The sequence below is a fragment of the Indicator indicator genome, chromosome 29, assembly GCF_027791375.1.
Source record: "Indicator indicator isolate 239-I01 chromosome 29, UM_Iind_1.1, whole genome shotgun sequence".
NCBI classification, from domain to species: Eukaryota; Metazoa; Chordata; class Aves; order Piciformes; family Indicatoridae; genus Indicator; species Indicator indicator.
Genome location: NC_072038.1, coordinates 11,100,502 through 11,113,965, shown reverse-complemented (window position 1 = coordinate 11,113,965; position 13,464 = coordinate 11,100,502). Strand labels below are relative to the sequence as shown.

Sequence of the window (13,464 nt, the reverse complement as noted above, 5' to 3'; positions counted from 1 at the left end):
AGGCTGGTGAGTGTGTGAAAGGGATTGACTGTCTGTGGGCCCCACACAGACATTACACCTTGCAGGGCCCAGCTAGCCCTGGGCCAGCCCTGCATTTTGTCACCTGCAAGGAGAACATCTCTGCCTCAGCTGCAGGGCTTGGGCTGGGAACCTGCATGGACAGCACTTCTTCCTCTGAAGTTAGTTACATTCCTGTTGTGAAGTCATGATTTGCTTTAAAACATCAGACACCTTTTGCATCTCTTGAAACCTGAGGACTCCAGAAGCACTGTTCCTTACCCTGTGTTTGTGCCTCCTATCCAGTAAGGGCCTGTAAGAAGCCCAAAATGCAGCTTCGTTTTTTCGGTTTGAGGTTGTGTAGCTTTGGCACTTGGACAGATCTCTCTTGCCCTTAAACCAAAGTATATTTGACACAGCAGGCACTGGCAAAGTGCAAACACTGCAGACTTTGCCCTTGCAATTCTCTATGAAGGGGACATGCAGTCTGGGTGTCATCCAGGACTGATTTGGATCTGTCTGCTAAGAAACAGTGTGAACCACAACAGCTTCCAGCAGTCTGGCTGCTTACTGCAGCTACAAACCTTGTGGTCACTCTGGAAAGATGCAAGCCAGAACTGCTGCTCTCAAGTGTTCAAGTCATACAGGCTTGGGTAACAGTTAATACTCCCAGCTCAGGGCTTCAGTTAGAACCAGCCTGTCTGGAGTACTTTTGAGACAGTTATGTTGCTGCAGTGACCAGCTACCTACAAGGCATTGCAGGAGTTAGGCAAAGCCTCAGTCTCCTCTTCACAAGGCTAACACTACTTTCTGCTCCAGCTCAGCCTGGAAAGCAGAGTTTCTTTGGAAGCTTCTAGTCCCCATGACTGAGCATAGCCAGATGTAAAGTCAGTATAATTAAGTTTCCCAATCTGGTCATTAGGAATTTTGCTCTGTGATGGTTGTTCTAACCCAAAGCCTGGTTTGGATTCCAGCACAGGTGGGTCATGCTGTTTATGCATGCATTATGGCAGTTGTTAGTTGGGGCTTTAAATGCATCTGTTTCGCTTAAGCTTTTCTGAGCCCTAATAACATGCAGTCAGGTCAGAATGAACCATTGAGATCATCTAGCTTCTTATAGTGAAGGCCAGGAGATCTTCTGAGTGGTCTTTTGCTTGACCTCATCTCCCAGGAAAACTTGCAATTCAATTGTAAAGCTTCTGGTGAAGTTAGTGAGACGTTTCACTTGTTAATAGGAAAAATAATCAACTTACTCTAATCTAAAGCTGCCCAGCTTTGACCTCTGGCCCCTAGATATGATTATACTTCAGTCATCGCAGAGAGTCCTCCCCTGCCAAATTGCTATTCCCTTTGTGGTTCTTCTGGACAGTGATCAAGTCATTGCTTAACCTTCTCTTTCATAAGCTAATGAATGGAGCCTGTCAGTGGAGCAAGTCAGGCCATAGCTGTAACCAAGTGCCAAAGGAAAAGTAATGTCACCTCATTTACAAACCTGCAGGTCACGTTTCCTTTTCTGCAGGCAGTGTAACATCGGGAGCACTCAAGAGTAACAAACGAGGCTTCTTTTCCCCAGGGTGACTGCTGAAGAAGGCAGCCTTCCCCACCCTGCAAGCTGGCTGGCACTCTTGGCTCCTGGCCAGATGGCTTTGTCTTTGTTTTCACTCTGTGTATTGTTTGCAAGCGCCCAGCTCTACCAAAAGCCCCAGCTCATGCTCAGTAACCTGCTGCTTTAGCTCCTCTGTGAACGTCATGCAGACTCACCTCATGCTTTCTCTTAAGCCACTAATGATCATTCTGCAGGGCAAGGAGCAGTTCTCCTGGGACTCTATTAGTGGCATCTCTATGTGATGGTAGCTCTCTAGCTTGGTTTTATGTTTGAGACCTGTCAAACAGCAGACTATTTAGCATGTTGAATGTGTGGCAGCTTGAGTTTGTGTCACAGGGTGATCTGGTGATGTCAGATGCCCTGCAGAAATCGGTTACAGCAGCAATCTTGTCTCGTGACCTGCCCTGAGTTTGTATTCTCATCCAGATGATATCAGCTGAACCTGTACAGGCTGCTTTCTGTAGCCAATTCCAACTGATACTAGACCAGTCCTCCTTCAGTTTTGCATTACCCACTATTGCTATTAGGCCAACAGAACTGTCCCATGAAATTCTTGTCACAGCCCTGCAGTTTTGGGAGTGCTGTGGGTGCCTGTCACCAGCCCTGGACAGGAGTTTTGGGTCTGTGATTGGAAGGGCTACGCTGCTGATTAAAAGCTGGAAGAAAGGTAAAAAAGCAGATCTTGGTGTTCTTCCAGTGTTCCCAGACTTGCAGAAAATCAGTGTTAGTGCTGGCTTTCTAAAATCTTTTGGAGGAAAGTTACCTTGACCTGCTTATTCAAAGCTATCTGACTTTTGCAGCTGCTGTGTAGCATTCTCCAGAGTTATTGCTGGGACAGAAAGCATGTCAGCATCAGCATCATCTGAGAGAGAGAATTCTGGGCTTTTGTCCAGGTAAAGAAAGAAACATTTCTGCAACCCCTGACTCTTTTCTGCTGGTATCACCTATGCTACTTTGTCCAGCTGATATCAGACCAAACTGAACAGCTCTCCTGGCTGTTGTGTGTTGGGCTTTGGGATATAGTTTGGGTTTTACTTTTTTATTCATTTTCCTCCCAGCAACAGTGATTAGAGCCTTTCTGTCTCCTGGCTGTGAGGCTGACTGTACCTGCTATGCCTTCTACTGAGTTAGCTATTGCAAATAAAAGCAGCATCCCACCCATTGTGTATTGCATTTCAGCTCTGAATGAAGTGCCTTACTCCTTGTGGCCTCTCACAGTGTAGAAGCACTGAGAAATGTAATTAATACTGATACAGGGTTTTGAGAGTCTCCAGTAAGACACAACTGAAAACATTTAAACAATGATTATGTGGTGGTGAATGAGAATATTCTGTGACATGGTGCTATGGATATTGCTGGGTTTAGCTTTTGATATTTAATGCCTTACACCATCCAGATGAAAAGCGGGTTTTATTTTAATTAGACTGCAGAACTCATTGCTCAGGAGATTGTGCAGCCCTAAAACCTAGAGGAAGCTGAAAGGGAGAGCAAAAGATTGGGCATTTGTACAGAAAACAATGTCTGACAAGCAGATCTGGAAAGCGTGTTAAAACTCTTGCTTAAGGATTCAAGAAAATGTTTTGCCTGTTAGGGTGAGTTTGGTCATGGCAGTCAGGAGGTGATCTCTTGTAAGCTTCATCTTGTCCACAACCTCAGAAATGTGAGGGCAGTCAGCACCAGAGCTGGGCTGGTGGTAGGAGATACCTGCCCTGCCCCTTGCTGCAGCCAAGGATATCTCTCCAGCCAAATGTGCGAGGTGCCCAGTGCTGGATCAACATTAAAAACTGTATTTTCCCACCCCCCAAAAAAAAACCAAACCAAAAACCTGAAACCAACTCACCACATTTTGGAGTGCCTCAGCTTTTTTCCATTAGTCTTAATGCAGTTACATAAATAATAAAACAGGAAGAAGCAGAACTGGAGAAGGCTCAGTCTATAAACATGTCTCTCTGCATTAAGCTTTGGGGCATAATGGAGGGCATCTCCTGCCATCCGTGCTGTCTCATTAATCATGTAATTATCTCCTCACTCAGTGCTGCATCTCCTTCCTTGTCAGTGCTGCTGATAATGGAGCTCCTATTTACCATGCCTTCCTTCTGGGGAGCAGCTTTGGTTTCAAAGGCAGCACAGTGGCATACTTTGAATAATTTAGTTCCGGGTGGCTTGAACACTGAATGTAATCCCCCAGCTGAGACTGGAGTTGGCTCCTGTGAGCCTTCTGCCAGGAGGCTGATCTGGAGAGGGCCAGTGGGATCACTCAGGCTGGTGGGTCATTGAGATGGCAGGGGACTGAAAGCTGGCTCAACAGATCCTGTGAGTGCATCTCAGCTCTGTCCTCTCAGTGTCTTAGCAAGGACTTGCAGCAAGAAACCCAGAGGCAGAGAAAGGATAGGGGAGAGTGTTGGATTGAAAATGTGTATGGAGACAGAAACGTGGATTTGGGTAGCTGGATGAGCATGACAAGCTTCCCCAGCAGCGTGTAAGGCCAGAAATTCCTGGGCTTTCAAAATGCAGGATTTGCTTGGCCTGTAGTGGCTTGGACTGAGGATATGAACCTCTGTGGAGCCAGTGTGGTGTCTAGCTTCATTGGCTTTGGAAAGTTTGCTATGTTAATAGTTGGACTCAATGATCTTCAAGGTGTTTTCCAAACAAAATAATTCTGTGTTTCCGTACATGGAGTCTTGGCAGAAGGCCAGATCTCAAATGCTTTCCCTGTGCTGCTTGGCCTTGTGCTTGCTAATTGCTCTCTGCCATTGCAGCCATCAAGCAACCAAACTCCATGAGGGCTCCACAGCCCTGGCTGTGCCAGATCCCACAGGCAGAGGTGTGTTGCTTGTGCCTTGTAGATGAGCAAGTCAAGGCATTACAAGAGACACCTGAGCTCACTCTAGGAATCCAGGCAATACCAAGAATCAAACCCTTGATCTAACAACTGATCAGTGGTGGGCTCCTGAAGGTCTTTATTCTCCTGTTCATGTTGAATCTATGCTTCCAGTGTCTGCTTAGATGAAGTGCAGGAGGTAACAGATGGTGGTAATGTAGATTTTTTCCTTGTCTTTGCATCTAAGACAGTAGAGGAAATAAATTAGAGCAGAAATGCCTCTGCAGACTGGCCAGTCAGCTGATGAACCTGGTCCTTCAGGCTGCTCTGCTCTTCAAAGAAACAGAAATCTTATCTCCCTCAGCTCCCTCCATCTCCACTTTGTCATGTGATGTATTCAGAAAGACATTGAACCCAGATGAGGAGCCATCTGCCCTGCCAGCACCTCCCTGCCCAGTGCCTGCTGACTGGGTAGCTCTGTGCTCTCTCAGCACAGCACTCCGGGGAGCAGTTCTATCTGGGGGCCCTGTCAGTGGGGGTATATCCTCTGTGCTTAAATGTAATCTGGCTTTTGAGAGCTGGATGATGTTTCCAGCCTTCGGGTTCACCTCAGGTCAAAGCAATCTGACATGCACTGACAGTACTGCTGGCCAGCCCTCAATCACTGTATGGTGCCTGGGCACTGGTGGGTCAGGTCAGTATTTACTGGGAAGGGAGCGTGCGTCACTGGAGCCAGCACTGCTGCTTCACCCCACGTGTTCAGCCAACTCAGATTAGATGACTTTTAATGGTGAGAACCTGGATATCAAGGTGGAGGGATATGCACTTACCTTTAACTGTCCTTCCTCTCTTCTGGACCAGGGTTTCTCCTCTCGCATGCACCTCCCACTATCAGGAGGGAGAGCAGGATCATTAAGTTGCTGAGCAGATCATCACCAGTGCTGAAACTCGTGCTAAAACAGCTCCTGCTTTTGCCCTCTCATTTGGACTCTAGGGCAGACTTTCATCTTCTGCGTTGTCATTCCTTTAATCTTCATCAAATCAGCAAGTGCTACTTATTCTGTTGCTCCGTTGTTGTGTGGTTTGGTGGATTTGGTGTTTTTTAAATCGACAAATGAACAAACCAACCCACCCATCTCACCAACTCGCAGCATGACCCCAGGGACTGTGGAAAGGCAGAGAATGGGCTCTGCTGTGTGTGTGACTATCCCAAGAAGAGTTTCAATGTCATTCTTAAATGCCTTCTCACAGCTTCAACTTGGAGCCTGTCAATTCCACGTCTTGACTTGGAGACTCTTGATTTAACTACAGCTTGGCTGTAGCATCCCTGTTAGCATCCTGAGATTACAGAGACTGTGGCATCTAACGGTCTGAGTTCAAACCCAGCAAGGCTTGATGGCTTCAAAAACCCTTAGAGATTAACAGATTGTGCACTTGATGGATTCCCCCTTTTCAGTGACGGGAGGAGGAACCAGAAATAGGCCCACTATTGATAGCTGCTTTCTGGTGGGAAATAAGACAGTAGTTGTCATTTCCATATCATAGGAGGGGAAGCTAAGGCTCAGGGCAGTTTATTTCCAAAATCTGCCTCCTAGTCTGGAGCTGAGCTGGGTCAGTGCCAGGAGGCCTGACTGCCAGACCAGTCTTTCCCAGCAGTGAAGATACCACTGGACCATAGAATGACTCAGACTTGAAAGGATTGATCCAACTCAAAGCCAACTTCAAAATTAGATGAAGTCACTTGGACCTTTGCCCATTGCAAAGACAGCTCATGGCTTGGGTGATGTCAAGACAAAGCCCCTCAAAGAGGAAACCATGGGTGGTAGCAAGGTCTCTGTTTCTGCAGCAGATCTGCAATGCTAAAGTCTGACAAGGATGCTCATGTTGTGCCCAGTTCAGCTGTTGACTCTCCAGCTGCTCTGATGCTCCAGAGAGCTGTTTGCCATGGGGGACAGGAGCAGCTGGCTGTGCTCTGTGAAGTGTCTGCCTTTTCCCAAGATAGCCATTGTCTGGCTGCAGCACCAGCCTCCACCCTACTTGCTCACTCAGCCATAGCTGATGTGTCTTCAATCAAAGAGGAGGAACAATTTGAGATTTCATTTTCTTTCCTCAACCAGATTTTCTACTTCCATCTGAGTTTGTGGACCCCCCTTCCTATATTTGTGTCTTGTAGTTTTGCTGTTGAGCCTTTAGTTTATGGGGTGTCTGCTCTGAAATAAGGAAGAAATTGGGAAAAAAATAGCTGGTTTTGGGCCAGGGAATTAAGATCCTGCGTCAGATGGCTGCCATGGTCATTAACATATTTACATTTTTGCTTAAGAGCCTGGTTGAGGATCAAGGGAGTTAAGGGTGATTATCATTGAAATGAGGAGGAAACCTTGCATGAAATTACCGTTAGTGTCCTTTCGTCTGGGGAAGGAAGGGGGGTGGCAAATGGCTTTCCTCATCCCTGCATCAGTTGTGTCGAGCTTGTTTGCCTGAGTAGATGGGCAGAGGCAGAAGAAACTACACTGAAGGAAGCCACTGTGCTGCCTGAGCTGCTGGGAGGCTTTGCCAGGGCTTTGCCAGCTCTGTGGGGCTGGCCTTGGGGCTCAGCACAGCCATGCTGCAGGCTGCCAGTCATTGTCTATCCTCCTGGTGAGACAAAGGTGCTCGGCTGGGCTGCTGGGAAAAGGAGCCCTTAATGGCATCAGCATGGATAAATGCATGAAGCGTCTCACAAAGGTCAGTTGCCTCTTTCTAACTGATGGACACAAGGGTTGGGAGTGTGCTGTCCCATGTTTTTGCTGTGTGTGGAGACACATGTTCTGCAGGACTAGCTCAAACCCTTGATGTTTTGTGGATAGCTGCAATATCAGTAACAGGGTCTGAGGCACTTTGCAGTGTTGGGGTGGATTTTGAGTGCTGTGGTGACAGAAGAGATGTTTATAGGCTGAAAAACATTGTTGAAACATAAATAAGAGAACTTCCGTACAGCTGGGTTTACAGTAAACCCTTCTGCTCCAGGTTGTGGAAGCAGTGGTGTAGTCTTGTTCTGAGGCAAGCCTTCTTAGTTCAGGTGCCAGTTGTTAATTGTTCACCTCTTTACTCTGCAAAGCCATTCAGATTCACCGTTTTATTTCAAACCCATACCTAATTAGTATCATTAAGTTAATGCCACAAAGAAAATGATCCATGGTGATGTGAAAGAGGGGAACAGGCTCCCCAGCATGTTTACAGTACTGAAAACACCAGCTGCCCTCTGCCATTGCTTTGGCAGGACAAGCAGCAGGATAAGCTGAAGGAGGAGTGCTGGTGCACATTGGTGTGAGAAGGAAGCATCCTTGGAGCAAAGACTCATTTGTAGCCACCAGCCAGGCTTCAGCTGTCTGTTTGGAAAGCCAGCAACCAGTAACAATCTGTGATGGACAGAACCATCTTGAGTGGCAGGATAGTATCTGCTCCAGTGCTAGTGAGTCTGAAGTCATTGGTGTGTCCCTATGTGGAGCTCTGAAGCAGTTGTGTAATTCTTGTTCTTGGTTACAAAATGTTTTTCTTTTTGCTTTAAAGCAGAAGAAAATCTGGGAAAAGTGATTTATGATCTGAGCAACTCATTTGTGCTTGGGGACCCTGTGTGCTTCAGCTCTGTATCTCTTCTGCCCTTTGAAGAAACAGCCACATTCCCCATGGCTGTGTCCTTTGGTCTTTCCTACAGACAATAAGCACACAGCATGGGGAGAGTCCCATGCTTCTCTTTCTTACCCTGGCCCTGAAATTAGGGTGGCATTTAAGTCTTCAAGGAGCAAACAGCTTTATTTTAGACAAGATAGGTTCTGACATCTTAAATGTCAAGATATAGTTAAAGTTAAGCACATTGCTGGTTAGGTCAAACGTTTTCAGGAAACAAGGATGAACACAGCAGTGTCTGTGGGACTGCAGGTGTTGGATCCTTTCTCCGAATGACTCATCTCCCAGCTTCTGCAAATTCCCCTTGAGAAAGGTCATCTCAGGTATTATGCCAATAACACTTAATTTCCTGGGTATCAGCACCGCTGGGATTGGCAGCGGTGGGCTGGCTTGGGAGTCCCAGCAAGAGCTGAAAAACATCAGAGCTGAGCTTGAATGCAGAAACCCTGGGTTTGGGGATAGTTTTAGAATTTGATCTGTGAACTGAAAGTATCAGAGTAGGCTGGAGTAGGGGAGCTGAACTTGTCCAGAGATTAATGTTAAGCTTTTATTTAACAGCAAGCAGCTGATTAAATCCATCTTTGGCTCTGAGTGCCAGCAGGTGGGAAGGTACCTCCAGAACACCTTGCAGGAATAGAGCAAGCCTTGGCAGAGGGTGAGGAACAGTGCCCAGTTCTGACTTTCTCAGATCAATTGCTTTATCTTGTTCTGTGTGATCCGCTTGCCCCAGCAGCTTCCTCACAGAGGGGCTGCTGCTCTGACAGAGTAGCAGACCAGCCCTGCTCCAGCCCTGGTCTGTGATCTCAAGTTGGACAGCTCCTCCTCACCAAAGCAGAGTCCCCAGGAGCAGCAGCAGCAGAAAGGTGCTCAGGCTGGAAGATGAAGCCAGGTGGTCGCACATGGGCACTGCATCCTCTAACTTCTGCATCAGACTGAAGGCTCGGTGCCTGTGCAGCTCCTGTCCTCCCTCAGGAAAGATCGAGGATTGTCAGGACCTTTCTGGCTCTGCCAAGGCATTTTATGTCCCAAATGTTTCCATGAAAAGACTCCCTCCTGACCACCCTGCCCCCTGACAGCCATTCAATACAGCCAACAAGCTTGATATCATTATCTCCAAAGGGAGGCTGGTGAGTGGTAGGGTCCTCACAGCCAAGTTTGGGAAATCAAAGCCAAATCTCCCAGCAACAGAGAGCCGCAGGGCTCGGCCTGCGCCGCAGCCACTGCTCTGCTCCTGGCACAAAAGCGCCATGCTCGGCGTGTGGCCAGCGCTGGCTTGGTCGGGGCTGCTGAGTGCCTGCCTGTGAGCTGGCAGCCCCTTGCAGAGTGCCCTGTGGGGCTGAGCATGGGCTGGAGACTGCTGGAAGCTAAGATTGAACAGCCCTGCAAAGCTGTCTCTTTGTGGTCAGTGGCATTTGCAGGAGAATAACCACTTAGTCTGAGGGAAAACTGATGGCTTTGGTCAGTGGGATTCACTCCAAATCTCACCTGGGACTTTCCTGCTAATGACTCCAGTTTACATTCTGAAAAAGGCACGTGGCTGCATTGTGACTTGTAGTTTGACAAAATACCCGTCTGCTTTGCTCCCTGTACAAAAACTTTCTTCCCATCTATCTTAAAATGGAGAACTCTTCAGCAGTGAAAGCACTTACTGGTTTGAAGGCATCTGTGTAGGTGGTCTGGAAAGGTGACAGTCAAAAGCACTGAGCACAGAAAGGGCTTCAGGAAGGCTGGCACGTTCCTGTATTGCAGCTGTTAGGAAATACAGGAGTAGAATGTTTTCCTTCTGTCTCGCTGCATCTCTGGTTTGTTTGAAAGTCTGATAAAGAAGGATAGAAGAAATAATCAAGAGAAATGATGGTGCAGAGGGAAGGAACATGAAGAGAGCTGACTTAGCTTGGGTGGAGACAGGGTGATGGTGTGGATGGTGATGCCTGGATTCACCCCTCTCTGCAGCAGGGTGCTTTGCAATCCATGGGCAGTGACAGGGAGCTGCAGCTGGGTGATTGCAGGATAATGCATTGCCAAAGACCAGAGCAGCCCTCGGGTTGCCTGTGCTGCAGGTGCTGAATGCAGAGGAGGGCAGAGCTGTGTGTAACATGGAGTGGTTAATTCTAGCACTTTCCCCTCCTGTCCCAGTTTGATCCCGACAACACTGGCTACATCAGCACCGAGAAGTTTCGCTCCCTTCTCCAGAGACACGGCTCAGAGCTGGACCCCCACAAACTGGAGGTCCTGCTGGCCCTGGCAGACAGCAACTCTGAAGGGAGGATCTGCTACCAGGACTTCGTCAACCTGGTGAGTGCTCTGGCTGGCAGGTACTCTGAGTCCTTGGATCTGCTTAAAGCTTTGGCTGTTGAAGGACAGTGTGTCTCCCTTCATCCCTCTATCAACACCAGTGTTTGATGTATCCTGCATCACACTCTGCATGAGCTTGCTGAAGCATTCTGTGGTGAAGTAGTGGCTGCTGCTAGTTTAGAGGCTTTTGCTCTTGATATCACTTGGTATCTGTCAGAAGGAGCCATTTGTTTGCAAGCAGAGGTCTGTCTGGATCTTTCCTATTTTGTCTAGAAATTTCAGCACTTTCATACAAACTATCTAGATAATGTTGTATGACTAACTGTGTGGAATCATTCTGCACTGCTGTAGGCATCAACAGCAACAGGGATGAAGTCTTTCTAGGTCATGTTCATTTTATCCCAAGTAAGACCTCTCCAACTGCATGAGTCATCATGTGGATGCTGCTTTATCTCTGCTAATGAGTCAATTAGTGAAGGGATCTCTCTGTTTCTTGTCAAGGCAGTTTGGTGAGTCAACACACGTGTAGACCTGTGGTGTTAGATGCCCAGTATGGCCTAGAAATGTTGTTTCCAAGAATGGGTATCTTAAGCAGAAGGCATTCCAGGGGCTTCACCCTGTTTTGGCTCTGTCGTTCCCCACCTGAGTCCCGGCAGATCTAGTGCAGCAGCAAGAGAAACCTGGGTGACAAAGTCATTAAGCAATGAAAGCTCATGTACAGCTGTAAGGTTTTGCTGGAAAGCTGGATGTGCTCTTGGTGCAGAGTAAGTCATTTGCATCTCTGTGTGTTGCTGCAGGCAGCAAGGGGATTTGATCCCTCCATTTGTCCTGGTCACTCATGCATGTGTTCTTGGTTTAGAAAGTAAATGTCTTCTGCATGTCCTGTTTTCACATGAATCAGAAAACTGTGACAACAGGGCACAGCTTTCAAAGATCCAGGTCACAACCTCAGTGAGGCTGTGGGCAGTGTGAAGGTGAAATTGCTGTGGTGCAATGACATAGATCTGCTGTACCTAATCAAGCTGTTTTGGTGGCCCCTTGGCTGTAGTTAGGTAGAGAGTGAAATAAATGTAGATTTGTCAGAGTGAGGGTGAGATTTTCCTCAGCTCCAGCTCAATAAGCAGTGTGGCTGATGGCACTCTGTGACCAGCCCTGTATTTATAGTCACAGCATCTTGTTCTGCAGCTGAGTGCATTCAAAGTACCAGTCAAGCATCCACTGATGGAGCTGCACAACACTTGGTAGCAGGCAGAGGTATCACTGAGTTCTTTTACAGAAATGATGGCCTAGGGCCAGCCCACATGTTGGCAGCAGGCTTAGCATCAGAATTGGGCTTTTGCCTCTCTCCTCACTCCGCTGAGCTTGGGAGCAGCACAGGGTAATGGGAGGTGGGGGGAGGTGGAAAGCTCAGATATCCTTCTCCTCTGGGGAGTAGGAAATCTTGCCAGCTCACACCCATCTGCTGTGGTTTCTGCAAAATGGCAAATTTCCTTGACTACTATTGAATGACTCCTGTAAAGCAGCCATTGATTTTTGTGTCATCAGTCCCTTCACCCTCATTTGCATTTTTTTTCACTTTCTAATCAATAGGCAATGCAAATGCCAGAACATTAAACTACTTACAAATGGTGACTCCCTTCTCACTCCTCTTACAGTTACTATTGATTTCCAACATCCAACATTTTTAGGGCTCCTTCTCTTCTTTCTAGTTTCCTGCTCCCAAACTTGTCTTTTGAACTTTCTGATGGAAAGCCGCCGACCCAGGATCACTGTGGAATCAGTGATTTCCTTCACTTTTAGAGGTGTCAATCTGGAAACTATACAGTGGTGTTTAAGTGCATGCTTGTGCTTGGTGTTCGTCAGCCAACTCTGCTTATTGCTCAGGTTAATTTGGCTGTTTCAGTAGCTTAGAAAGAATTGATCCACTCCCAAACATGGTGGTGCTCGCTATGGAAAGGAAAGGCCTGACCTTTTACTAGATCCACAAAGGTTTTACAAGCATGGCTCAGTGTGGTGTGTGGTTTCTCTTCTCTCCATCAATATTCATGAACAAATACTCCTCTGACGTGATCAGAGAATCTCATGGCCTCCCAAATGTCTCCAAGGTGCAGAAACTTTGAACAAGAGGTACAATTGCTTTAATAAAACTCTGGCCACTGGAAAGGCCTTGAGGGGAGGAGTGGGGCTGGGTATCAGAGATGCATTACAGTACAGTTGACAAAGCAGAGGTACAGAAGGAAGGGAACTCCTCTGTGTGTGTCTCACAAGCAGCTCTTTTTGGTTTCTTTCCCAGCATGGGGATGGAAGGAGCCTGCTCAAACCACTGTGAGAAACATTAACTCTATCCCAGCCAAAACCAATACAAACGTGTGTTGTCTCTCAGAACCCAGCAGGAAGCAGGGTCAGTTCCTGGGATGTCATAGCCTCTCTGCTTTTCTCTCAGCTTTGCTAATGCTGATAACAATCAAACAGAAAGGGTCTTCTCTTTTTTAAGCCTTGAGTTGTGAACTTCTAGAAACACCAAATTGGGTAATTCTAGGACTTCTCACCTTACTAAGGAGACCCATACACAACACATGCCTGTTCTCAACTCAGCAAAGCAGCTTGAATTCTGCAAGTTTTATGGGATGAGAATAGACCCTAGAAGTCACTCAGTAAATAATTTGGATAATAAATAAATTCAGGGAAGCTGAAGACTCTTGGTATGATTGACAAACAGAAAAGGATGGTAAAAAAACCAGACAGGCAGCTCTTTCAGAAGGATTTCTCCTCTCTGTGTATGAAATTCATCTCATGTAGTTGTGAAACACAATGCTGCAATCATATCCATTTCTGTCTCTACACCAGGGCTTGCAAGAATGGCAGAAAGCAGTTGCAGATGAGATTTCTTATCTTGTGTCTGAGACAGGACTGAAAACTGAAAGCGTTTGCTGTGCAAGTGGAGGTGTCTTGTGCATTTCTGTTGTCTTGTTGCTTTTCTGTGTTGTGAAGGCAGACACTGAAAATGCAAAGCAAAAATCTGGCTGTAAGCAGCACAGGCCACAGGAGGAGATAATGAACAAAGCTGCTTAACTAATTT

At 47.0% G+C, this 13,464-nt stretch overlaps 1 protein-coding gene across 1 annotated transcript in view; it reads left to right on the top strand.

Moving 5' to 3' along the window:
* RHBDL3 (rhomboid like 3) overlaps positions 1-13,464 on the top strand; it is a 59,261-nt gene that overhangs the window by 23,427 nt on the left and 22,370 nt on the right. Inside the window, exon 3 of the mRNA XM_054393844.1 lies at positions 10,227-10,385. Within this exon, the coding sequence (XP_054249819.1) occupies positions 10,227-10,385 (159 nt within the window). The remainder of the gene's footprint in view (positions 1-10,226; positions 10,386-13,464) is intronic.